The sequence below is a fragment of the Clarias gariepinus genome, chromosome 25 (assembly GCF_024256425.1).
Source record: "Clarias gariepinus isolate MV-2021 ecotype Netherlands chromosome 25, CGAR_prim_01v2, whole genome shotgun sequence".
Taxonomy (NCBI): domain Eukaryota; kingdom Metazoa; phylum Chordata; class Actinopteri; order Siluriformes; family Clariidae; genus Clarias; species Clarias gariepinus.
In genome coordinates, this window is record NC_071124.1 from 21,764,634 (window position 1) to 21,792,001 (window position 27,368).

At 40.3% G+C, this 27,368-nt stretch overlaps 2 protein-coding genes across 3 annotated transcripts in view; one reads left to right on the forward strand and one right to left on the reverse strand.

Moving 5' to 3' along the window:
- Window positions 1-2,422, reverse strand: part of zcchc2 (zinc finger, CCHC domain containing 2) — a 31,160-nt gene extending 28,738 nt beyond the window's left edge. For both annotated transcript variants that reach the window (XM_053486499.1, XM_053486498.1), the window contains exon 1: window positions 1,396-2,422. In XM_053486499.1, the coding sequence (XP_053342474.1) occupies window positions 1,396-2,025 (630 nt within the window). In that variant the 5' untranslated portion in view covers window positions 2,026-2,422. The remainder of the gene's footprint in view (window positions 1-1,395) is intronic.
- Window positions 2,423-10,712: 8,290 nt separating this feature from the next.
- si:ch211-106n13.3 (vWFA and Collagen domain-containing protein) overlaps window positions 10,713-27,368 on the forward strand; it is a 29,393-nt gene continuing 12,737 nt past the window's right edge. The window contains exons 1-18 of the mRNA XM_053486720.1: window positions 10,713-10,824; window positions 11,191-11,325; window positions 11,533-12,096; window positions 12,733-12,898; window positions 12,980-13,205; window positions 13,298-13,471; window positions 13,597-13,674; window positions 13,760-13,771; window positions 13,871-13,954; window positions 14,102-14,155; window positions 14,840-14,893; window positions 15,048-15,101; window positions 15,620-15,682; window positions 16,197-16,244; window positions 16,326-16,379; window positions 17,532-17,585; window positions 24,781-24,834; window positions 26,301-26,345. Of these exons, the coding sequence (XP_053342695.1) occupies window positions 11,241-11,325; window positions 11,533-12,096; window positions 12,733-12,898; window positions 12,980-13,205; window positions 13,298-13,471; window positions 13,597-13,674; window positions 13,760-13,771; window positions 13,871-13,954; window positions 14,102-14,155; window positions 14,840-14,893; window positions 15,048-15,101; window positions 15,620-15,682; window positions 16,197-16,244; window positions 16,326-16,379; window positions 17,532-17,585; window positions 24,781-24,834; window positions 26,301-26,345 (1,869 nt within the window). The 5' untranslated portion in view covers window positions 10,713-10,824; window positions 11,191-11,240. The remainder of the gene's footprint in view (window positions 10,825-11,190; window positions 11,326-11,532; window positions 12,097-12,732; window positions 12,899-12,979; window positions 13,206-13,297; window positions 13,472-13,596; window positions 13,675-13,759; window positions 13,772-13,870; window positions 13,955-14,101; window positions 14,156-14,839; window positions 14,894-15,047; window positions 15,102-15,619; window positions 15,683-16,196; window positions 16,245-16,325; window positions 16,380-17,531; window positions 17,586-24,780; window positions 24,835-26,300; window positions 26,346-27,368) is intronic.

The window sequence follows — 27,368 nt, forward strand, 5'->3', positions numbered from 1 at the left end:
ATAGATTTAAATGTCCAATGTGGGGAAATACCAGAGAGAGGAATAACCAAGGAACAGCTGAGACGATATGATACCTAGCTGCTGATTCGATTTGTTATGCGATTCTGTAAGTATCACAATTTTATAAATATCCCAATTCGATGTTAAAGTCGATGAAGACCTTCCAACGAAAGCAAGACCACAACTGACCTCTGCTGCAAAGGAGAAGTTTATTTAGAGTCACCAGCCTCAGAAATCACCAATTAACAAACAGAACCTCAGATTAGAGCCGTTTCGAAGGATATGCAGAGCAGAAGTAGCAGATACATCTTAATATCAACTATTCAATTTTATTGAGATTATTGTGTATTTTGGATAAACACCTTTAGTGTTTTTTTTTTTTTTTTTTAAGTATGTAGACAAAAGTAAAAATCAGGAAAGACCATTAAATTAAAAGGTGTGTCTGAACTTTTGACTGGTAGTGTTAATTAAAATATATTTTAAAGTCCGTTTGGCGATACATGAATTGCAACACAAAAGGATCACGACACGCAGCTGTACTGATTCCCCTCCCCATATCTCAGAAATACTGATTATAACACATTGCATTATCAATCATATCTCATCACCCAGCTCTGATATCTAATCACCTGTTTTTTTTTGTTTTGTTTTTTTAACAGTATAAGCTGTATGGTCCTGTGCGATCAGGCCTACGCTACACTATAGCAGAAATAACCAGTCTTTATATTCTTAAACCACCCCGGCTCTCCCCGTCCTGCACAGCTCTCCCTTTCCTGGAAACTGAATCCTAAAGCATGGACTCAGAGTGAGAATGCAGGTTTTTAGATCAGACAAAACTGCACCGTGATGCATCCTGACAGTGTCCCCCTGCTCTCACACACTTCACGAAGGACCTGCTAATGAGATGATGCGTCAGATCAGAAGTGTTAGTGTAGAATCCCTAAAATAGGCAGGGTGACACCGGGAGCACGACTGGGGAAACTCTGTAATACTCATTCATTATTAATGCTTTTTCTGTTTTGTTTTAGCAGATATAAGATGAAATTTCATCCCATGTTCTAGATCAGTGTTCCCCCATGTTTTTTAATTGGGATTACAATTTTTGGGCTTAATCGCATGAGTGAACCTGGATAATGTTGGCTAATTAACTAACATTTGATAGCTTATTTTTCAAAACATATTTGATAAGGTAGTAAGAGATCAGGTTTCTCTACGGATTGTCATGAAGTTGCAGTTAGCGTCGCCCGTCTATGAAAACCAAAATTGAGATTGTTCCTCTGTGATGTCAGAGAGGAACAAGCACTAAACTTTCATATTGCCACTCCACACTTCAAGGGTCTCTCTCTCTTTTTCAGCATTGATTTTTTTTTTTTTTTACTTTGTTATTACATTTACCAGGGTTTGGGCTGCGCATGCGCAGTGGCTCACACTCCTCTCCTCCAACAACGCTTCGACGCGCTCCAGCTGCGCGCGCACGAGCTCCCTCTGGTGGAAGGTGAACGCCGGGTGCAGCGAGGCCATGGCGAAGAGTAACGCCAGCTGCTCCAGAGGAGCCGGTGCCGGTCCCGGTTCCGGCAAATTCAACACGCAGCAGTTCCTCGTTGAGTGCAACAGGTCGATCCGGCTGAGCGTGCCGTAGAGGATGCCCGCGCACTCCCGGTTCTTGGATCCGAGCAGAGAGAGGCAGACGAGCAGGCGCGAGAGCACAACCGGGTCGGCGACGTCGGTGAGGAGTCGCAGGTCGGCGGGGCTGTTGGCGCGCGCCTCGACGTCGCGCAGGATGTGGAAGTCCTTCCGCGCGAGGTCCTCGAGGCACGAGCCGAGGAATCGCAGCTCGAGCGGCTGGCACATGTGGAGCAGACCGCACATGAACTCCACGCGTTTGGCCGGACTGAGCCGCAAGCCGAACCACTCGAACACCGCCTCCTTGTCGAGCTGGCGGAGGTGGTGGTGGTGGTTGTTGTTGTGCTCGCCTTCGGCCGCGTCGCTGTCTCCCTCCGCCGCTGGCAGCCTCATCTTCAGCATTATCAACTACCGTTGAGCGGGCATCGGTAACGGAGATCGCCTTCCCACTGATTTTTATACATTCGCAGACAAAACGTTAACGGATTGTTACGACGAGATTTGTTTTACCTTTTTCTGTCTGATTTCTTTTTTTTTCCCCTTAGGAGCTACCGTGACTAGCTAGTTCAGTGTGGTCAGTTTCCCAGATTACTCGCTCGCCGAGCCTCTATGTCAATCAATGCTTAACTCCGCCCTCTCGTCTACCCTTTAGCAACCGCTGGGTCCTAAATTCCCCGGCTTTACTGTGACTCAGAACTTTGTTTCCAGAAACAAACAGCAGGCGTGCTGTTGCCTGGCAACGGGGAAGTATGTGTTGGACAAAAAAGTGAAGACATTTAGCTAGTTAAACAAGACAGAAAAAATGTGACCTAAACACTACATACAGCGGTACTTCGTCATACAATTCAATCCGTTCCAGAGGCGAATCCGTTTAAGTTCTTAAGGTGAAATTTCTTATTTAAAAATGTGTTTTCCCATAGGAAATACTGTAAATGCAGATATTCTGTTCCAACCACCCCAAAGATATTACCAATATTAAAAATTATCCAACATTATAATCATATTGCATATATCAATAATGCATATAAAAACAAGCAAAACATTTATAAAAGATGTAAATCAAGTAAAATATTAAATAAATAGACATTAAATCTTACTCAACCTTAATTTATGTTTGCTCTTAGCACTGGCTGTGTTAGAAACAAACCTGAAATTTACACCCTTTCTACTTGTTAACGTTCATGATAACAAAATGCAAAAAAACCCCACAAAAACATACATACAACAAACAGACGTACACACGTCAGCATTCAGCTGTAATGTAAAGAGTTCATGGCGTGTACCTTGTCACCTGAGTCATTTCCAGAATAAAAGAAAACTTATGTATCTGCCTTAATAATGACATATTGCTGTTTCCCCAAATTACGCTAATTTGTTTGTATAACCATTGTTGATTTTTGTTTTGTTTTATTTTGAACTATTATGTATCTCTTGACCTCTGTACAAAACTGTTCCAAATATTTGATTATTTGTGCGGGTAAATTGCTAAAGAAAGACTTTGAACAATAAAAATTACTTAGTAAATACACTTAGCATCAAAGAATAACACTACAATTTATTGTGTTGTTTACCCAATTACTCACTCATCTTCTATACCGCTTTATCCTGTATTTAGGGTCGCAGGGACCTGAAGCCTATCCCAGGAGGCTTAGGGCACAAGGCAGGGTACACCCTGGACAGGGTGCCAATCCATTACAGAGCTTGTGTTGTTTAAATTAACAAATATATATTATAATGTAAATTTAGTTCCAGTATGTGGTAAATAGCATTTTTTGCAACAAACAAATGCGTAAGTGATTAAATAGAACAATCCTTCCAAATGATTGTGGATTTGTTTTTCTGATTAAGGAATGCTGCTCCAGATTTCTGCCTTGGGTCTATGTGCATGGAGTTTGCATGTTCAAACCAAATTGCCTATAATGTGTGTGTTTGTGTGTATGTGTGTGTGATAGATTGGCACCCTGCCAGGATGTTCCCCCATCTCATGCTTGGATGGTCTCCTTGGATAGGTTCCAGGCCCCGGTGACCCTGTACAGGATAAGGCGCATAGATGACAAGTAAATGAATGACTACATAAATGTTCAGTGGTCAATGCTGTTGTCTCGCACTTCCAGGTTCAATTCCCACCTCGGGGTCTGAAGTATGAAGTTTGTATGTTCCCCCAATGCTTGATGAGTTTCCTTAAACAGGTCAAAAACATGCATAAACAAACCATACAAAAACACTGTAAAAAAACATTGGTGTTGTATTAAGGCACATTATAACAGAATAACAGCATACTAATTTAACACGTTCTCAAGGCAAGTTTTTAAGGAAAACATTTGTATTGCGATACAAATTTTCCCATAAGAAATAATGTAAATACAGGTAAACAAGTCAAGTAGGCTTTTATTGTCATTTCAACCATATACAGTTTAGTACAGATTGAACCGAAACAACATTCCTTCAGGACCAAGGTGACACATACATGCAACAACATAAATTAACAACACATCAATTAATTACCAACATCGTAAACATAAATTAACAACATAAATTAAAAACACAAATTACCGGAACCAGCTAGCTAACTAAGAGATCTATCTATTTCTATACAAAAGACAACAATAGACAAAAGACAACAAAGTGCACATGCGAATGTGCAAACAAAGAGCTACAGTGACAAACACAACACTTTTTTTTAGTGATGAGGTATGAGTTGATGAGGTATGAGGTAATCCATTTCAGGCATTTCAAAATATTACTAATACTACCAAAACAAAGAAAAAACAGCTTTTTCTGAAAAAGAAATCGTGATGAATTGGCCCCTCATCCCTGAGACACGACAAGTAAAGCAGTTTAGACAAGGACAATAAATAATCAATGAATGAGATCCCTGGAACGTTTGAATCCACTGCATGTTGCAACCCGGATGGATTTAATTAACACACTGGATACGGAAAATGTTTTTGTAAACAAACCAAATACGAAACCGGAACTTGTCCACGTTACATCATTGTATCATAAACGCATATACTGACTTTATTAATACGGTATGATATTATTTATCGGTAACATTTAGACAGCATAGAAAAGTTCCAACCCGGATGGATTTATTGACACACCGGAAGTGGGAGCGCTGAGCTGCTGCAGCGATGTCTGCACAAACAGACTTTTTAGCATTTACAGGCAAGAGCGAGCCGGTGGACGTGGACATCGGGACCGGGCCGGGTATCAAAACCGAACATTCGGAGGACAGCCCGTCCTCGAGTGAAGCGCCGGCCGCGGTGACTCTGGACTGGGACGCGGTGAGAGACGACGGCTCTCCGGGACAGGGGGACAGGGTGACGGATTTGTCCAGCATCGACGAGTCTCCCGCTCAGCCCATACTTCGGGATTTCCCGGTGTCGGTGATCGCGGGGAAGGCGCGCCGGTTCACGGCTCACTGGTACAGCAAGTACGGCGCCTGGCTGGAGTACAGCGCCGAGAAGGACGCGATTTTCTGCAAAGTCTGCCGGCACTTCGGGAACAACCTGATTGCTGACAAGTTCACGCGCGGCTTCAGGAACTGGAAGCGCACGCATCAGGCGTGCTCAAAGCACGAGCTGAGCAAAGCGCACAACGCTGCTTTGTGCAAGTTCCTGCAATACAAGGAACAGTCAAACCACGTGACATCTCAGCTACCTCATCATCATCATAATGTGACTTCTCCTGGACTGATCCAAAGCAACCGAGATCACATCAAAGTTGTCCTGGACGTGGTCATGTTTTGTGTCCGGCAGCACGTCTCGCTGTGCAAGCACAAAGAACACGACCCGGGCAACTTCCGCGAACTCTTCCAGCTCCTGTGCGAATACGACCCGAGAATCCAAAGCCGGTTCGATGCTGTTCCCAGGAGTAAAGATTCCACCGCGACCGGTCCAGAGATCCGGAACGACCTCATAGACGCTGCGGCGTCTCTGCTGCTCCGACAAATCAAACAGGAGTTACACAGCTCCTGTTTCGATCAGACCCATTACGCCGTCCTTACTCACGAGTGCTCGGATCAGTCCGAACGCCGACTCGTCGCGGTGTGTCTCAGATATCTGCTCGTCGGCTCGATTAAAGAACGTGTCGTCGGATTTGTGGACGTCGGCGACACAGATAGCTCGGTTGAAGGAATAGCTTTGAAAATCTTGCAGATCTTGGAGCCTTTCGAGTTGGATCCTGGTCTGTGCGTGGGTTTCGGGTTCGACGGGGCGTCCGTGATGTCTGGAGTGGACGCCATCCTGAAGCGCACTTTTCATCGTGCGGTGTACGTCCACTGCCGCTCGCACCGTCTGAACTCGGTGCTCTGTGACGCCTCGAAAGGGTGTCCAGAATTTAAGACATTTTTTGAAACCATTAACGCATTGCGTTTGTTTCTGACGCATGGTTCTCGTGCTTCTCGCTTTCTCGAGATCCAGAAAGAGATGCATCCGGATTGGCCGCCTCTTGAGGTCGACTCACGCTTGAGCTCTGCGACAGACGTGTTTTGTTCGTTCAATGTTGTTTTGGAGATGTTGACAGAATTCGCAGAGAGCAGAGGACTAGATGGACTCGAAGCACAGTCCCTGCTTCAGCAAGTTCAAACCAAGAAGTTTGTGTTTCTTTTGGCGGCATCGTGCAAACTCTTTGAGGTGTCGCAGCGTGCCAGCGAGCTCCTGCAGAGCGAGACGACATCGCTGACCGAAAGCATCGATTCAGTCGAGCGGCTGAAGCAGAGTCTTTATGATTTGCGACACAACGGATTCGATAGTATCTCGACAGCGTCCAATGAACTAGCGTCAAAAAACGAGATCATAAACTGGGACGTTTCGTTTTCCAGGAAACGAAAACTCCAAAATCGTGACAATTCCACGTCCTTGCGCAGATCTGCAAGAGTGTCCTGCGCTGAAGACCTGCGTGCGCTCTGGGATCAGATCCTCGACTCGCAGATTAACGAACTCAACAGCAGGTTTCACCCAGACGCCTACGGCGTCATGAAAGCCACGGATGCCTTACGCAACAATGACATGAAAAACCTTTCAGAAATCATCCGTCCAGTCTGCAGGTTGTACGGCATTGACGTCCCCGATGACGAGCTGTCTTTTTTTCAAACTTTACGCCGGACATCGTCGGCAGGATCGTGCTTTTCCTTAATAGAGGTTTACGATGCGTGCAGCGAGGAAAGCTTCCCAAAACTGCACCTCTTAATACGCATCTTGCTGACTCTCCCGATCACGACTTGCACAGACGGAAGAATTTGCTCAAGTGTAAATAAAATCAAGACTGCAAGCCGGGGTACGATCCTGACAGCACAGCTGAATCCTCTCAGTCTCCTGTCTTTCGAAAAAGACTTGACAGACTCTTTGGACTATGATGAGATCATAGATATATTTTATCTTATAAAGTTTATAAAGCCTTTTATTTCACAGGGCGGTAAATTCGAATCGATGAACCCGTCACTGTTAACGTTAAAGCCCATGATTCCGGTTTAATTATAACTTTTAATTACAGCATACTCAAGTGACATCCGCTCACGGGATACACATGTGACCTGAACCTGACACGAGTAAAACGACTAAGTTTAAGCTATGCCATGTGTTCCTAATAAAGTGGCATTTTTGTGTATGTTTGGTTTCATAGAACTTGTTTATGTGGCATCTTAAGCATTTCTTTTTTATCCCAACAGCTGGGTTTGTGTGAGCAATGGGCAGCTGGAATGGCCACATTGACTGGCGATGACTAAGCCAAAAATATTGGCACCTCTCACACGATGATTAAAGCAAAAATTCAATTCAAATACTTTACAGTATTATTAGATATCCATTTATATTCCAAAAATACCAACAAGAATACACTATTACACCAAAAAGCATTACATTATTTTACTTAAGATTATGAACATTTTGTCAGTAACAAACTTATTTATGTGTGCATCTTGTCCCTGTTATTAAACAGATTTGAATTCCAGCTCTAAATGATACGTCGCCCCCTAGTGGGCGAAATTGGTGCCGTAGTAACGGATTCTAAATTATACAGCTTCAGAATCCGTTATGCCGGCTCCATTTTTGTCCACTAGGGGGCGACGTGTCGTTGCAGTTGGAATTTAAACTTGTATGGAAACATCGCCCTCTAGTGGAGCACCGCGTTAAAGAAGGAAACATTTCTTTCTATTAATACACAGGTCACCTGTTTTGATTCTAAACAAACCCATTAGTGGGTGTTTTCTTTTTTTTTTTAATCCTGGTTTATGGTTTACTTCAACTCAGAAAATGCACTTTGGAGGAATAAAGGTATTTGCACAACATGAATTCATTTGTCTTGGAATTTAAACCAGAATGGTATTTAGAATTTAAGAATTAAACAGCAACCGTGCTTCAGTTCTTCTCAGCACATTACTTTTGTCCACAATTGTTCTTGACTAGAGATGTGCAAATGTCCAATTTAACCGATTCCAATGAACTAATTTAGTTGGTTCTGTTTCTCTAATCTAAGTAAACTTTGATCAAATTCCTTCCCACAGGATCACGTCACACACACTATTATAAAGTTATTAACAGATACTAGCAGAGCAATTCATTCCAAGCACTTTATTTGTAGATCCTTTGTATACTTTAAACATACTGTATATTTGTTTGTTTTATATATCTTTAGTAACATTTTTTCCGTATGTTTTTTTTATATCTTACAAATATCACAAAACCCTGACATATCCTCCTGCACGCTTCTCCAGGACCAGGGTCAGGAACTGTTTCCTTATTAGGAGAAATAAGCTTCAATAATTTAAACACTTCTATGATATTAATAATAAGATTGACTGTCTGGCCTATAAACATGTTTCAGTTCTCAACTTTCTCTTACTTCATTTTCTTCACATTTCTTTTTGTAACCTTTTTTTTTGTAACTCTGAATGCAAAATTAAACTAAATTGTCTTTTTAGGACATTTTTGTTTTTTTATTGTTAGTTTCTTTTTTTTTATTAATTTTAATAAGAAGACATTATACACTATGTACAAAAGAAACAAGAAAAAAAGTGACATTATTAAATAATTGCACACATACACAAAATACTGGCAGGGAGATGGATGGATAGATAGATACTGAAGGAAATTCCAGAATATAATAAATATTTATAATAAATAATAAATAGACACTATCTCCGATATCCACCTTTAAAAAGATGAAGAAGAGTGAGACTTCCAGTCCGTTAAAATGCGTCTCTCGGCCGACATTTAACCATTTGTTGTTCCTGTTAAAATACATTAAGCAAATAAGATTATATTCATTGTCCTTGAGCCTAAAAATCACAATTGCAAATTGCATTATGGGTACTAGACATGCCACTCACCTGCCTCGACTGGAAACTCCAGAAGTGCATTGTGGGATTTCCAGCATTTCTCATTTTTGAAGTCGTTCTCCTTTCTGGTTTAATGAAAAACAGTTGTGAAAAAAAAGTGTGAGAAGTGATTTAGCACAGACAGTCCATTTTACAGGTTTTGTTTGGGATGAGGAACCTTAAGAACCCAGAGGAAACACATACAGTATAAACGCTGAAGCCCACTGAAGTTCTGTAAAGACAGGAACCTAAACGGCTGAGGATTAAAGCATGGACACATGGAGCATGGAGACAATACCTGGATTCAAAATATTTCCCTAAATTATATACAGTATAATATTCTCTATATTCAGTTATGCTGTTAATAAATACACTGGTCACCATTGGCCTCCACGGTCTCTAGCTGGACTACAGAGATGAATGGATATATGTTTTATATATATTTATATATATTTTGTTTATGCAAATTTTGTATGATGATTTAAAATAAATGATGATTTATTCGTGTTTTTTTTATTTAGTAATTTATTTTTAGAAATTCTATAATTAATTTAATTGTATTCTCTAGTGCAATGTTTTCCCCTTTTCTTTCATTGTAGTGCAATCTTTCTAATCTGTTCAATATTTCCATTTTATGTTTTTATGTCACAGACATTCATATAAGCATTTTGCTGCAAAAACAGGCTGTGATTTGAATTAGCTAGGCGGCATGGTAGCATATTGGTTTGGCACTGCGGCCTCGCGCCTCCAGGGTACAGGTTCGATTCCCGCCTCAGGTCTGTGAACATGCATGTTCTCCCTGTGCTTGGTGGGTTTCCTCTGGATACACTAGTTTCCTCACATGCAGATTAGGTTAATTAACGTTGCCAAATTATTCGTAGCGTGTGTGTCCTGCAATAGACTGATGCCATATCCAGGATGCAAGATTTAATTAACTAATAATTATAAATTTGTGAGTGCTGACATTCTGACCACTGTACCAAAATAGCGTCGAACCCGTGCCGCTCCCTAGACCCCGCTATAAGAACCGTCCCCCCTTTCCTCTTCGTCTCTATCTGTCTCAGCTTCCAACCTGACTGTTTAAAAATTTGGTCACGCCATCGGTGGGCCCACCTTTGATTCAAAATAGCTGTGCTAATACATGTAACCGCGTTTAAACAGAGGACGTGTGTAAATAAACACGGAGGCGAGCGTTTTAAATAGCACTCCGCAGTTTGAGAAGCCCACCTCGTATCCTGTTTGTGGTCCACATTGACTGTTTTATCCCAATCCGTCCTGTCTGCACCTTATACTGTAAACATACCATCCCGTTCAGAACCCAGTTGGCGGAGAGCGTGGCGGCGGTTATTACGTTTGAACGCTCACCTTGAGTAAATGTAAGTAGCCGCCATCTGTGTTAATGTGTTTAGCCTAAACTTGGACAAATATTTTGTTGGAGTCCAAATTCAGGTCTGGGGAAGAACAAGAGCATTGTCCCTTTTTTTTTTTCAAACACCTCCTAAGTTAGCTCTAATCCTAATAGGCTGTGCCAAATAATTAAACGGTTGACAGTGTTGGTCGAACTATTTGTGTCTTGAAAGCGTGTAGCCATTTAGGTTTTCTTTGAAGGTGGTTTTTGTGGAGGGGCTGAGCAGAAACTCCTCCCTTCCTCTCTCTCCCTCTCTTTCTCTCTCTCTCTCTCTCTCTCGGAGCCCTCTTGCCATCCCATTCAGAGCACTGAGGTTATACGTCACTGTCTGTGTAGCTATAAACACTCTCCTGCATCCCTCCTTCCGTCCTGCTGTACGTCTCCACGGTGACTTGTGCTCATGATGAGCATAGCTGGTGCAATTCTTTAGAAACTCTTTTGGGAAGCTGTTGTGATCTCAAGAATCTTAACAGAGGTGAGTGAGTGACGTGTGTCAACTTCTTACTTCTTAGAAAACATGCATTGAAAGTTTGTCATTGGTGCATACAAGTAGTGAAGAGTTTGCAATAAAGGAGGAGTAATCCAAACACTTTAAAGGAGTGCATATTTTTGTTCTCTCTCATCTCCTGGCATAGCCTAAATCAAACGATCAAGAACACAGACCACCTGGTACAGGTGTACTAAGCTGCTGGAGAGAGCACAAATATGCATTGTGTGTTTCTGCATTGCCATTTTTAATGTAGGAATCTGTCACCATTTTCACGTCCAGATTGTTGAATAGATTTTTTTGCATGTTTTACATTTTAATAACTCGACGTGTGTCTATCCTTTTTGCATACAGGAACCTTTTTTTCCAGATCAGTTTTTGATGTCCCATTGACCTACTGTATAATGAGGAAATGTTACCTGGGATCGTTTATTATTTGTCTATTCCTGACCCACACGAAAGGACATGATCAGGAGGACAGTCAAGCTGGTTTGTTTCCAAATTGCTTTTCCTTTGCTAAACTATTAAAAATCATGTTCATATTACTGCTGTGTTTGCTTGTTTGTACTTTATTCCTGCACCACTTTTTGAGAGTATGCTTTCCTTGATTGTTTTGCCCTGATCTTCTTTTGGAAACCTCTTGCTCTGTATATATATACACCTGTGGAAAAAAAGGTTTTCCTGGACTTGTTGTAGGTTGTAGCACCACATCCACTGACTTGGTGTACATCATTGATGGCTCGTCAAGTCTCGGCATTGCAGACTTCAACGCAGCCAAGCGCTGGCTCATCAACATCACCGGTGGCTACGACGTGCGCTCTCGACACACTCAGGTCGCTGTGGTCCAATACAGCGATACGCCACGGCTGGAGATCCCGCTCGGGAAGCACCAGGACACTCAGACCCTTCTGAAGGACATCGCTGCAATCTCCTACCTCGGTGGCAAAACTCAGACAGGCCGTGCCATCAAGTTTGCCACTGACCATGTGTTCTCTGACCTAAACCACACCACGAAGACCACCAGGAAACGCATCATTGTGGTTCTGACGGACGGCCGGTCGCAGGACGATGTGGTGGATCCGGCGATGGAAGCCAAAGCGCAGAACATCGTCCTGTTTGCTGTAGGCGTCGGAGATGAGATCACCAACGCCGAGCTGGTGTCCATGGCCAACAAGCCTTCTTCCACTTACGTGCTGCATGTGGAGGACTACACCTCCATTGGGAATATAGGAGGTGTGATGGAGCAGAAACTCTGTGAGGGTGAGTCCAGCTGCACTGGGTCATTTCTAAGAGAGATGACCAACAATTGGGTTGTTTCAGGCTTCAAGGGTTACTGAAGCCCGACACCTTCTAATCGTAAGGATGAGCTGTTGAGGACGGTTTGGAAATGATGGTATCCTCCTCAAACACTGTGTAGGGATGTGTGTTTGGATGGAGAGGATGATGAAAGACTGATGATGAATGATTTTTATTTTCTGTCCTGTTATGTCGACACATATCTTTATGCAGTACAACAATTAGCTTTGATAGCCTGGTGAAGTTAAGTCGGTACAAATGATAGTATTTAAACACTGTCTAATTGGACAGTTTTCGGCCCAGATTTTGCATTTGCACCTGAACCAGGAAATCAAGGGCTTTCAGTTTTTTGAATATTTTGATAATCTGGTTAGGAACTTGAATGGAATGCTTGTATAGGATGCTAGGAGATCAAACCCCAGTGTTGCCGATAACCCCCACCTACTTCAAGGAGAGCCGTATCATGGATGACCTTCTGCTCTGACCTGCAACTATCTTTCGGATATGCAAAGAAGCATATTTATCTGTATATTTACATTAAATCTACATCCTAGTTCTTCTAAGCTACCACATAACTAATCCCACTGGTGTCATCCTCAGAGTCGGTGTGTCCTCCGAGGATCCCTGGTACTGTCAATGGGCAGAAGGGCTTTGACCTGATGAGTATAATGGGGATCGAGACAGTGGCAAAAAAGGTGCAGGGATCTATCGTATCTGAAGCTGCCTACCTCCTGAACCCTCGCTTGGATCTTACTCACAGCACCAGGTAACACCCAGTCTGTTCGACTTAACACACCTTAATGTAACCTTAATCTGACCTTCACGTTTGATTCTGATTATTTCACAGAGAGATCTTTCCAGCAGGCCTGCCTCCTTCCTATGTGTTTGTGGCCACTCTGCGGGTCAAAAACCCAGTCCACCGGATGAAGTTTGACCTCTGGAGGGTGCTGTCTGAAAACGGTGTCCGGCAAGTCGCAGTGACTTTGAATGGCTTAGACAAGTCCGTCATCTTTACCAGTACCAGCACAACGGCGAGAGAACAGACTGTCCTATTTAATGACCGAGGCATTAAGGTGGGTCGGATTTCACAAGAAAAAAAAAAACATCTATCTTACGCGAACTGGTAATGCAACTTAACTCACGTTTGTGTTTCTATCCACCCAAGAGGCTCTTTGACACAGATTGGCACCAGCTGAAGTTGTTGGTGAGGCCCAAACGTGTCACCTGCTTTGTAGATGACATATACGTCGAGGAGCAGCTCTTGGACAAAGCTGTTCCCATCTACATCAACGGCAAGACGCAAGTGGCCACAAAAAGCAACCTAGGGACCACTGTGCCAGTAGGTCATTAGAAAATGACAAATCTCTACAGGCTAAACGTATTCTTTATCCAAATAGACCAATTAGCTTTTATTAATTCTTATTCCTTTGCGCTAAGCTTGCCGTGTCTGTCACTTCTATCCAGATCATCTTACAGAAGCTGCGGCTCTACTGTGACCCTCTGCAGAGCGAGCGAGAGACAGCATGCGAGATCTCCTCCGTGGTAAGTCCGTGCTCACTGTTTATCCGCAGCATATGGCACCTACAATTTCCTTCACGTCCTAACTTCTCTTTATGTGTTTTTACAGCAGGATGACAGGGTGAGTCTCCACATATTATATGTCTCTACATATTATACTGTATATGAATTTTATAAGGAGTGTTTTAATGTTTCAAAATCCACGTCACCACTTTTTTAGTGTCCTACTGATCGTTCTCATCCTGGCGAGGGTTGTGACTGCCCCAGTGGTAAACCCGGACCACCAGGCCTACCTGGACCCATGGTGAGTCATTAATTAATGGATGGGCAGGTGAACGGATGGTTTAATACATTTATAATTAGTGTTAGAATGTAGGTGTGGTCTTAATCATTATATAATTTGTATTAAAAAAATCTGATCTAATTTGAACTTCATCTGCACTATACACAGGGCTTCAGAGGAGAGAAGGGTCGGGAGGGACCTCCTGGCCCAGACGGAAAACCTGTGAGTGGCTCATTTGTGTCACATTTATCACTTTTACTAGTTGCTAGTAATGTTTCGGGTCTTTTGTCACTAATGTGAGCTTATCACCATCAGCCAGGAAGCCATTTCCATACATGGCTTCATAATTTGAAGATTGAGTTAGACTCTCTTAGTAACGCAAATGCACAAGCATCCTATAAAGTATGATAAAAAAGCAACAGTGTAGAGCTATATTGCATTACTCAAGCTGTTTGTTGCTGATCAAATTGGTAAATGAATATGATTGAATGATAAACTAATTGAACCCTAATCATAGCGCCAAAACTCGCGGTGAATCATGATGAACCTTACTTACGGCCACCGCGCGGAACGCGGAGGTGAGATAGGGGTATTAGTGGTATGTAACTGATAGGCGGTAGTTAACAGATTATGGGCCAAACTTCGCTGAGTGATGATAAAAGAATGATTATAAAGGTCTTGACTAAAACAACATGCATGAGGAATCACAAATGAGTTTTCATTTCTGCGATGGAAAAGTACTCGAACTAGTTACTTTTATCGGAAAGTAACACTGTAATGTAACTAATTACTTTTTAATGACAGTAATTTTGTAATGAAATTAGTTACTTTAAAAAGTAACGTCCCCCAACACAGGAAATAAGGTGTATGGTTGGTATTTGCATTGAATTTTATTTACGTGTTCAGGGTAAGCTGGGAGAAAGGGGTCCATCTGGGCAGCCTGGAAGAGACGGCGGGAAAGTGAGTGACATAATCTAAAAAAGTCAATTTATCAAAAGTAATGTTTTGATATTTATGTATGGAATCAAGTACAGTAGATAGCTTTTATTCATATTGTGCATTCATTATTACCTTTTGTGCCTTTAATGCTGTTCTTGTCTTCCTCCATTTCCAGGGTGAACCAGGTGAACCAGGCCAAAAGGGAGAGAGAGGACAGGCTGGTGCCAAAGTAAGTCATATAATTTAAACTCTTTAAAGTTAGCCAGAGCTGCCCACATCGGCCATGTTACACCTTTTTTTAGCAGTGTACCTATATCAAAAAGAGACACACAGGTCTGTAGCCAGCAGCTTTAAGGGATACTGTAGTTAAAACATGTATATACAGTATGTGCATGTTATAAGTACATAACAATAGGTTTTTGCCATTTTAAGTACAATAAAAGTAATCGGTGGCAAGTTCACAACCCTCGTTCCATGCAAAAATGCATTCCAAAGTTCAGCTGAGACTCGCATAAAGCTTCTGCAGTCAGACTGAGCTAAATCGAGTTCATATCTTTCAAAGTTAAGGTGTATTTGTGCAAATTTAACTTGAACTATCTGTATTTCTTAATTATTTAGCTATCCAGGGGAAGAAAAAAAGTAAAAAAGTCTAATCATCCTTTTAAGAACAAACCATTCACAATTATTATACATTTTATAAATATTTGCATGTTTATCAATAGTCATGAGGTGTACATCTTTCCATAGGGTGCGATGGGAATCCAAGGGCCACCAGGACTGCCTGGCCCTCCGGGGCCTCTGGGGCCCACTGTAAGGCTATACTTAATTCCTAAAAAAAAATACAACAGATTCTACATATATGTGTACAGATTTCCCGAACTAACATCAGGAATTTAGGGATTTTCTTTATGGACTAGAGATTTACAAATAAAAAAGAATTAAAAGACGTCCATCCTTGGACTTGGCTTACAAGTAGGTAAACTGGGTAATGAGATATTTCCTGTCTGTAATATTATAAAGACTTTTTTGTAATTACAGTGTAATTGTAATTGTAATAAGGATCCTTAGTCATTTAACAACACAATTAAAGGAATGTCCTTTTAAGACTTAATAGCTAACGTGCTAACTAGATAAATCATTAGTCTCAGTCATTAGCTAGCTTATGCTCTGGCTTCTGCCTATATCCCAGTTGCCTAGTAACACTATTTCCATTTCCTGAACCAATGATATGTCAGAGCAAATTACAGCCTAAAATAGTGCAATATTGATTGCTCTACTTAGCATATGCACCATTTAACAAACAATGATTTTTACCCGTCTTTAGGGCCCTGGACTCTCAAAATGGAATGATTATGCAGTAGAAGCAAGCAAGGTAAATATTTATAGATTCTATCATGGACAAAGTGTTCTGATGTTATTTTACTCTCACTGATCTGAGTGTGTTTTCTCATAGGGATTCCCAGGGCAGAAAGGGGAAACAGGACCCCCAGGGAAACCTGGATCACCAGTGAGTCATTTTCGAACTCAAAAATAAGATTTTTCTTTTGGAGGACTGGATTTGGTTATGCAGTACATATATTTCATATTGTTAATTAACCATATTCCATATGGCTTTCTTGGTTTAACTATGGTTTTAGCATGGAAAATATGGTTAAACTGTAGTTTTACCCTGGCTATTTTACTATAACTACTATAGTTTTACTATGGCTTTACTGGGTACTATTGGTATTCTTGGTATTGGTATTAAAACCAAGGTTTAAACATGGGTTCTATGATAAAACAATACTTAAACTATTGTAGTCATGGCTGAACCTTGGTTTTACCAAGAGTAATATGTTTTTATTGTAGTTTTAACATGGTTACTATGGTGTAAATATGGTTGTACCATAACTACTATGGCTTACCCAATGATTTTAACAAGGTAGCTATGGTTTAACTATGGTTTTACAAAGGCTACTATAATTAACTATGTGTTTTACAATGTTATAGGAGTAGCTCAGGGGTTAAGGCATTGCACTACGATTCAGAAGGTCCCAGGTTTGAACCCTACAACCATAGAGGTGCCCCTGTTGGCCCTCTAAGCAAGGCCCTTAATCCTTAATGAGATTTTAAAAGAAGCATGTTGCCCTAAATAAGGGTGTCTGCCAAATCCTGTAAATGTCTTAATATGGTTGTCCCATGGCTTGTTTGCGGATTTATCAAAACTACTATGGTGTAACTATGGTTTTTCTATGGGTGCATGGCATTACCGTGGTGTTACCCAAATTACTATGGTTAACCATTTTTTTATTTATTTTTTTTTTTACCATGCCTACTATGGTTGTACCAAGACAATTATGGCTTACATATAATTTTACCATGACTACTTTGGTTTAAATAAGGTGGCTTGTATTATGTTCGTATTTATTATTGTAACATATTTAATATTATACTTTGCTAATATGTATTTATTATAGGTGTAGACATGATCCTACTTGCTGTAAAAAAAACAAACTTTTATGTCTCATAATTGTACAGTTTGTTTTCTACCCATTTTTAAATGTTCAGTGGTATGTAAATAGGATAAAAAGTACCACTGTTAGAGATGCTTGTAAACAGAATGTTTTTGCAATGGGTTAAGAAGAAAACGAACATTCACGAAACAATGTGTTCCTTGTAGGGGGAGCCTGGAGTACCTGGAAATGATGGGCTTCCAGGACTGGGTGGACTGAAGGTACAGTAATCTCCCTTATCATAGGATACAAATGGCTTGTTTTCATGCACATTACTACAGTGCTCTCACTGCATGTCACACACCTCTCCTAACAGCTCCTAATTTGTTTATTACAAGCAAGAGACATATCTTCCAAAATAATGCTCTTCTAGTAGTTACTGAATCTCACACGAGTGACTGTCTTAGAAAACAACCATGCAGATTTATTTTAGGCTCCTGGTGCATATTTGCGGTCGCTCTTTTTTCCCGTCCTCTCGGACATTCTTGAGCTGTTCAGCATCAGGACGCAGATACTGTATAGAATTCCTACTGTGTGCGAGGGAGATTACACAGTTCTGTGTACAGGCCTGGTTTGCTGCACTTTGCTAAATTTAAGTTTAAAGTCAAAACATTGACAGAAGGTTGCCTGTTTGTTTGCTGAATCTCCAAAAAAAGCTCCTTTTTTTTTTTTTTTTTTAAGTTATGCTTGTTTTCAGTAAAAATGAGCACATGAACTAAGAGTGACCATCGGAATAGGCGGGCGTTTTGAGATTATAACGCTCTGGACGTGAATGGCCGTATTTAGGCTACACGTGTGGCGTCTCTCACCCAAATCTATTTTCTACTCCTTGCATCTGCCACAGCATCTGTGTTGAAGAGAAATCCAGCTCGCCCCTGCGTGCATAGTGGAAATTAAGATCCTTCCATTTACTGCCCCATTAACTTGTACAGACGTACTAATTAATGGATTTTTTTTTTATTGTATGCCAAACCTTAATGGTTAGTGATTGCTGATAATTTAATACGGGTCTGTTCAGAAGATGTGACCTTTTTTTGATCTTCCTTGACGCAAACCGACCGTTTTGCCAAATGCATAGTAGAGAGTAAAGCTCTGTCTTTATGCTGAGCTGAATATTTTTAGCAGCGCATTAAGCACATGTTGGCCTTCCTGTTCAAAAATGTCTTGAGCTGCCTGTAAAAAGCCCGAACCCGTCCTATACTTTACAGTTTAACCACTATGGAATACAGGAAGAAAAAAAAAGAAGTAAATGTAAAATCCAAAAATCGTTATTTGTAATTTAAGGTGTTTTTCAACATCTGTTCTCGCTCTTGCTCTCGCTCTCATCCACTTATAATGGTACTCTGGATAAGTGCTTTGTACTGTAAATGTAATTTGTACTGTAAGCTGGGTAAGGGATAGGGATGCGTATTTAATACATCACCTTGATAAAAATAAAAAGTCAGCGGTAAACATGTGCTTTCCATTCTTGCATTGCCTATAGAGTAGTAGAGTCTTGGGTTTTCCGTCTCTACAGTATTTAACTTGATCCTGTTTCTTTAGTTAATACAGGGTGTCCAAAAATTTTATTTTTAATCCCAGCGCTGTCTAAATGACTGGTTTATGTCAGCCAGGCGAAACCATTTAAAGACACGTGAGTAAACAGTACACTAGTGGTGATTGGAATGAGACGTGTGGATCAGTAGGCCGATCTTGTCTCCTTTCCACATCTGCCCACATGTGGCTGTTTCTCCACCCTCTCCATGCACCTTCCCATTTTGGCTTCCACTCCTAGATCAGAAACCCCACCACATCTGTCCTCCTGGCTTTTCGCTGCCATGTCGGGTGATTAGCTAACCATGGTACGGTTTGATGTGGCACAGCGGATGAAACATGCTCGACCCGGGGCTGGGTTTGCCGGGGCCCAGCTGGCACGGTCGTCGTTCTGTAATCACAGGGTTCCGTTGCATATGCTCAAGGCCAGTAAAACCAACCGCCCTGTTCTCAGAAGCTGTGTTTGTACAACTCCGTACACACATCATCGTGTCAAACGGTACGCTGCAAAACGCAACAGGTTTCCCTCGAGTAATAAGAGAATAAAAAATTCCACCTGGAACATTCGCAAGGCTGTAGTGAAGGTGCAGTCTCGGGAAAAAAAAAAAAAAAAAAGGTTGTGTAATCGGCGCTCTGGAATCCGCGCATGGAAATAATTTCAGACGCAGCCGACGGTACAGGGTGCAATTATTCCATGTTGTGTTTGACTACCATGTGCTTTGTGTGAGGTCTCTGTTTATCAAAGGCTTACGGTTGCACACACTCGCTTTTTTATCACAGCAATGAAAGGGTGTTTGGTAGAACTGTCTAGAACAGGAATATTCATTTCCGTCACACTATAACACTCTGTTCATGCACTTATATCAGGCACCACTTTGTAAGTACACAATCGTTTATTGGAGACTGTTTATGAATTAAAAACTAATAGCTAAATACTGTGGCGTGTCTTATGGGTAAATAATCAACTGCAACAGAGTTGCTGTTACCACCAGAAAACTGATTGCAGTTTTTATCATTTATAGTGTATTCTATGTATAATTATTAACAAATTAACAATGTTTTATTGAAGGCATAGTGGCTTATCACAGTGGGCTTGCACCTCCAAAGTGGAGGAAGGTTCGAGTTCCACCTACAGTATAAACGTCTATACTGTACGTGGTGTTTGCATGTTCTCCCCTTGGTGGGTTTCCTCCAGGTATCTGGTTTCCTCACACGGTCCACTGACATGTGAGTGTTTGCGTTCTTGTGTGCCCTGTGATGGATTGGCACCCTGTCCAGTGTGACATTCTGCCTTGTGCCCAAGTCCCCTTATCTTCAGGCTTCCTGTGATAATCGGTATTGAGGATGATTTATAGGTATTCATATAGGTAATGGCTTTCTATAGGGACAGGGGTACCTCAGTGGTTAAGGTGTTGAACTACTCATCGAAAGGTCCAGGTTCAAACCCCAGCACCACTAAGTTTTCACTGTTAGGCCCTTGACACTTAACAAAGGCACTTAAGTTAAGGCTCTTAACAATCAATTGTTCAGATGTGTAACAGGATAAATGTATATCACGCTGGATGAGGGCGTCTTCCAAATGCCATACATGCAATGTGGGAAAAACAGTTTAGTTTAATCTGAGAAAAACAGTTTAGTTTCTGTTTGCACCTGGTATCTAATGAATCAGCAACTGCAAATAGAACTGTAGCTCAAATGTTTGTGATACACCTAAAGCGACACACCCTTACATTTTTCATTTGCAGTCACCCATGTTATTCTAACAGTGTTACTGTAAAAGCATCCACTAATATTATTTGTAGTCAGTGTGCCACTAGAATAAGTCTTTTGGTGTTTTTTCTTGAGTACTCAATCTTCACAATCTAAGTAGGGAAAGCAGAAAATTGACTCAAGTAGGTGCAGAACCTGATTCTTAATACCAGGAAATTTTTCTGTACAATAGTAATATCTACTGTATTATTTCCCTTGCATTTACTTTTATATTTTCTTGGGGCAATAATAACAATAAGTGTTTAATTTTTGAACAAACCCGAATATACTGTAGGTCTCTACCAAACGGCTGAGATGTCACTTCATGGTAAAAGTATCAATTTATTTACAAATAGCAAAGAAAGTGTGCATAAATGTTTTTAAGAATTGCAAACCTTTTGTTGTAGCAGTTAAAAAGGCATACTACAAAATTTAAAGACACATTATGATGTAATGGATTTTTGTGGTAGAGATGGCTCAATCAGTTAAGTTCAAAATATTTTCCAATATGATATAGTCCTCTACGAAAATGTTAAGCCAAATGTAAAAGAGTAAATAAAAAAAATTCAAAGTAAAAGTACAATGAACATACAATTCTATTAATGGTTGTGCCAAATAACACCACAACACGCTGATAAGATAAGAAGTCTTGTGAATTTTAGGTCAACATGGTGGTTGGTTATTCTGCACATATATTATTTTCATCATTTTCCCAGGTGGCTCAGTGTTCATCCCTCACTTGCCACTCTGACACATTGCATCCACATGTAGCCAGAAATACCGATGCTATTTTTGAGCACAGGGGCTATGTATGACCACAGACGGGCGTCTCGTTGGAAAGGAGGGTCCCCCCCTGAAACCTCCCCCTAGGTTTATCATGAATGTGGCTTGTAATTTGGCACTTGGAGGAAAGTGAGCGAAATGTCGAATCTTATAGATATCTCTGTGTCTGGCTGTCATGGGCGTAGCATATTTTAGATGTTAATAACAGGCTGCCCTTAAAGTTCCTACTCGCTTTCCAATTAGGACACGTGCATTCTATACTCGCGCATGTAATTTCTAAAGTCACATTTTTGCTTTCATTTATAGTATGCACCCTATTTTCCTGCTTTCCAGGTTTAAGCTTTAATTATATATGGGTTAATCTTAATGTGTTTAAAAGCTTTCTATAGCTCAGTAAGATCTATATTGGGAAATACAGATCAGGGCTGGGACTTCCATTAGGTTGGTTAGGTGACAGGTTGGTGTAAAGTGACACATTATGCATTATAATATTTGGTGAAAATAGGCACCAGGGGGTTATTACACTTAGTATCTATGGTATAATATTTTATGCTAGAGGCTCATAGATGGATGAATAAATAGAAATTAAAATGCATTTCCTTTTAAAACCTTTGTGGGGGGTTTTCCTTAAAAAAACAAAATATATGATCATAATAGGAGACTTTACTTATTTCATAGAAAACTATTTTTATGGATAAAGTTATGAATTAACTTAAATTTAAAGAAAGTCTAAAATAGTATGTGCTGCATCAAGTGCTATTTCTGGAGGTTGTCATGCTTGTGAATTTTATTAGTAATAACAACTGGCTGTTAATAACCCTAGTTACAAAAGTAAAAATAGGAAGTTTGTCATAATTTTTCCTCATTTCATTTATAAACATTTCTTTACTTTTCCGTGGACAAAACATTACTACGTTTGAGTCTTTTTTTGGCACCTGAAGTTGTTACGTCATAGGTTTATAGACGTTGTGAGCACTGCATAACTGTTATATACTGTAGTTGCTGATAATTAAATACACAGATATTTTAATATAATCATATTTTTTATTCGTATATGATTGTTTTGGTGGCACGGTGGCTTAGTGGTTAGCACTGTCGCCCTACACCTTCAGAGTTGAGGGTTCGATTCCTACTTGAGGTCTGTTTGCATGTTCTCCCCAAGCTTGGCGGCTTTCCCCCCATATTCCATAGGTTCCCTCCCATTCAGATTAAGCTAATTGGCGTTCCCTAATTGCTCATAGTGTGGTAGAGGTAATCGGAGGTCCTACCATGGTCGTAAAATGACAATAAATGCAATGGTCATCACTGGCCTCTACAGTCCCTAGTTGGACTACAGAGGTTCCTAGATGGAGATGGATGATTATTTTAGTTTTTTTTATATATTTACTTTTGTGTTGCATTCAATTAGCTCGAACAACACAGAAAGCAAAATAATATTACAATTGCAAGTGCCTGTCCTTAAAGAAGGTGGTCTTGAAATAGCCCGTCCCGCACAATTTTAACAAGACGGTCTATTCAATAATTTAAATGCAGAGCCACAAAAAAACCCCGCCTTAATCAGGTGCATGACTGGACTTGTTCAGGGTAAGTATTGGTGTTCATTCTAAATATACTTTGCCACACCAAATCCAAAAACATTTCGATAAGATAAAAATAAAAGTCTTTGAAGAAAAAATGTAACTGTAAATATTTATATTGTGGTAAACTTCGTCAGATTTTGCTGTAGTAACTGGGAGGAAATGGGCACTGAAAGCACCTCATTCGGAGGCGTTAACTTCTCCAAGATCAGGATCATATCCCGCCAAATTTTTTACACTCACCCGTGGTCCGACCTCTCCGGCCACAACCAGCACTTGTCTTCCTCAATATTTACAGCCATTACAACTGCGCCTCGAGTCCCCAGCAGGTTCTTATTTTCTAAATGAGAGGGTGTGCTGCTTGTGTGTTCAGCAGAAGCTGCATGAAGGTTTTGCACATATGCATGTGGTGAACCTCATGAAGGACCTGCTCCTTGTGCATTGCTTTATGGGTAAACCTGACACACGTTGCCTGCGGTGTGTGCGGTTGGAGTGGGAGTGCAGTTTAGTTCCTAGATATCGAAGGCTGATTAGCATGCTGGAGCACTGTGTCTAAATGTGGATACGTGATCTGAAACCTGCATAGCACATGTTAACCTTTGAAGTCTTGGAAAGTAATTCTGAGAATTTACAAGTGAAAAAATAACGTGTGGCAATACCGCTTGTTATGTGGAAGGTAGAGTAAGACCTTTTTCAACATATCTGCATGTATGCATCTAATATGACCACCCCCTAATCCCAATATAAGTAAATTAACAACCTCAGCAGCAACCTTATTTCCCCTCTCGTTTGTTCCAACCACACAGCATTCAGCATCACCAGTATACAATATTAATTATCGGCCTGATGATCTGTTATCATCATGCCTTAAGTTAGATGCTTTTCATGCTTAAATGGCTTAACAAACAAACAAAAAAAACATTACTCTGAAACTGCTCGGGTACAGGGACTGAACTGAAAATGAGAGACCGAAAACCCAAACCCTAACCCTAGACCTGTAAAAGTACTCTCTCTCTCTCTCTCTCTCTCTCTCTCTGTGTGCAGTATTGTGCAAAAGTCTTAGACAGCTGGGATGTTTGGCTGATCTTGCTGAAGAATATGTTTCTTTTGGGAACTTTGTCACACTTGGTCTTTTCTATATATGAAATGTCGCATGGGCATGCAATTATTCTTCTGCAATATTATTTATTTATACATAATAGTTTTGTACATAATAATAATAATAATAATAATAATAATGCCGACATGAAAAACATAGTGTATAGAATAAAATTTGTACTAAAGATATTAATAAGTACTGGCCCTACTTTCAAGTATATAACTTTACACCGTTAATACAAAAAAAACTTCCTTTTTCCTTTTAACACTGTTTAAGCACTTCCTTTTTATTTCTATTTCTTTATTATTATTTGTTCCTTTAATTACACAAAAGTCTACCTGTAAGGGCACAAATCTTCTGCATGTAAAAAATTGTTGCTCAATTAACAATTACGAATCTACTGTGTTCACATTCTTTTGTCAGTATTTTTTAAAGCTAGTTGCTCAAATAGTGTACAAAACATTAAGTCCTCTATAGAACTTTTTTCTTCTTTTATTAGGTCTTAAGCAATGCTTTCTCTTCCTCCTTAAATTTCGAAATAATTTCTTTTGCACAATTTGTTGTTGCTTCATTTCTCTTACGATCAATTAATACGTTTATTTGTTAATCATTTAATATTACAGTAAACTGAGGCTTTTATCAGATTTAGTGTGTGCTCATGTGTTTGTGTGACAGGGTGAAAAGGGAGACCTTGGTGAACCTGGAACCGATGGACACAATGGGATCCCGGTAGGTTAACCTTATAAACCGTATGAACCGGAAACATATATTTTTTCTTTGGTAGTCATCATTGTCATCACCGTTAGCGTCATTGATGTTACATCTATCATTGGTCATCACCCACAGGACTTTGTATTCTTTCCTGTCTGACAATATTCATTATTTTTCCCATACACACTGAAACCATTTCCCATTTCAGCCCTAAATATCATTAGAGTCATTTTAATTTAGTCAAATCGACCTTTATTTAATGATTCCAGTCTAAATACGGCGTGACCACAATGATTATGCTGTCCCAGAATACACTCCAGGGTTGTCAAATAAAACAGGTCGTTAGTGTGCAGACTGGAATTGAGATCAGACCCAGACCCAAACTGTAACAACGGACTGATTACTTCTTATTATCCTCCGTATTTAGTCCAGAGCTACAAACCAGAGACGACCCCATCTCTGCTAAGGATGTAAACCAAACAGCTGGTGTATAAAGCGGAAGAAGCCTAAAGCCACCAGTGATCTGTCTTCTAGGCTTCATTTTTGATTTTCATGATCTTTCATGATGTCACTCCTCAGCAGACATTTGCTCTCATGCTTCAGGTTTCTACCAAGGACGGTTTAGCTGTAAATTTAAACCTTGAAAGTTTATTTGACGTTTATTCATCTTGGCAGGCGGTTCTTGCGGAGACGTTTTTTTGGCTGCATGAAGATTTTTCTTGTGGCTTCCTTGTGGGAAGCAGGATCTATGGAATCATTTAGCTAGATAGACGCCCGCTTCATGTCCCAGGCCTGTGCACTATTTTGAGTCTTTGTCATTAATCCAGCGGTTAATACAGACTCTGTGGTAAACCTCTAGATGTTTAATTCCCGGTGGAACATTTATGCTAAAGAAAAAGACCTGAGGTGGAGGGGGGTGTTTCCAGAAAGTGAACATGCTCTATTTTAGGTCATCAGCTCCCTCTAGATGTTTGAACTTATTTCTAATTGAAGAGTTTTGCAAGTGCTGGACGAAGGAACACTTCAACACAATAGTTTGCAAGGTTTGCCCTTCCTGTTTACACCAGTTCATTTGAAAAAGAAATCTTTTGCATCTTCACGGGCCTGCTTGGGTGGAGGAGCTTTTGAAAGGACCTGAACAGCTAGTACAGGTTTAAGTTTTTTCTCCCCTCTAATCTTTAATCAGCTCTCTCTTGTGTAATTACTGCTCTAACTGAGCAATGGAGTGAAGACAAATAACACACGGCTGAGGGAAACTGAACAGCTAGAAAACTAGAAATAAGAAGCTCATGTTTAAGAATGTTCTTATCCTAGAATTTATTCATTTGGGTGACACTTGTTGGAAAAACCCATCACAGAGCTGAGGATTTAAAAGTTAAAAATCAGTCATTGTTTTTAGGAAAAAAAAAAATAGTTTGGACTGTATTTGTGCTTATGAGAATGTTCAGTAAGCTCACACGTATTTTGGTCTCTGCATGTTTCAGGGCATGAGAGGAATTCCAGGTGAAACAGGGCCTGCTGGACCTCAGGTAACACCAGCAATACTGTTTGTGTTTCATTTAACTTGGATTTAAAAAAAAGACAAATATACTAACGGCCGTAACATGGTACTGATCCTAAAAAGTGTCTCACCTAGGTGAAAAAGTGAATTTTCAGATAGGTTCACACAACACCATTTTTCATTATACATACTTAATGTTCCTTGTTCTGATCCATGCTTTTTTTTTTTGTAAATATGCATACACATTTATATTTCTCAAGATTCAAGATTCAAATAACTAATCCCAAAGGGAAATTGCTTAATTTTCGCATATCCCAATTAGGAAACTGGGGTCAGAGCACAGGGTCAGCCAGCTTGCAGCGCCCCTGGAGCAGATAGGGTTAAGGGCCTTGCTCAAGGGCTTAACAGTGGCAGCTTGGCGATGCTGGGGCTCGAACCCCCTGACCTTCTGATCAGTAACCCAGTAACCCGCAGCCTTAACCAACTGAGCCACCACTGCCCAAATTTATTCTATCTGATAAAAAGAAACACATTAGCTAAATACAATTTTTTTTTTCTGTCTGTAGTGTCTGTAACTTTTTTTAACTCAAATCTTTCAATGATCTTAACTATCATTCAATGAAACTTGGCCAATTTAGAATTTACATGAAAAGACATTAACCTGAAAAAGTGTATTATTTTAAAATGCTAAATTGTTAATATATTGCAACATGAGTTTTACATTTTTTGGAAAAAAATCTTTTATTTTAGCACAGAATGCATTCATTTAAGCAACCATTTTCCCTTATATGTCTTATGGTTTTAGAAGCTCACACCAATTTTCAATACTCCTAAAGAAATGTGAATGTGAACATTTTTAGCTTTACTACTGACATCACTGACACTGGATGCCAGATTAAAAGAAAAATCTCACAGACAACTTTACCATCCCTGTGTGTGTGTGTGTGTGTGTGTGTGTGTGTGTGTGTGTGTGTGTGTATCTACATATTGCTATATATTGAAATAATGTATTACATACTTCAGGATTTATTATAGACATTAATATAAAGCT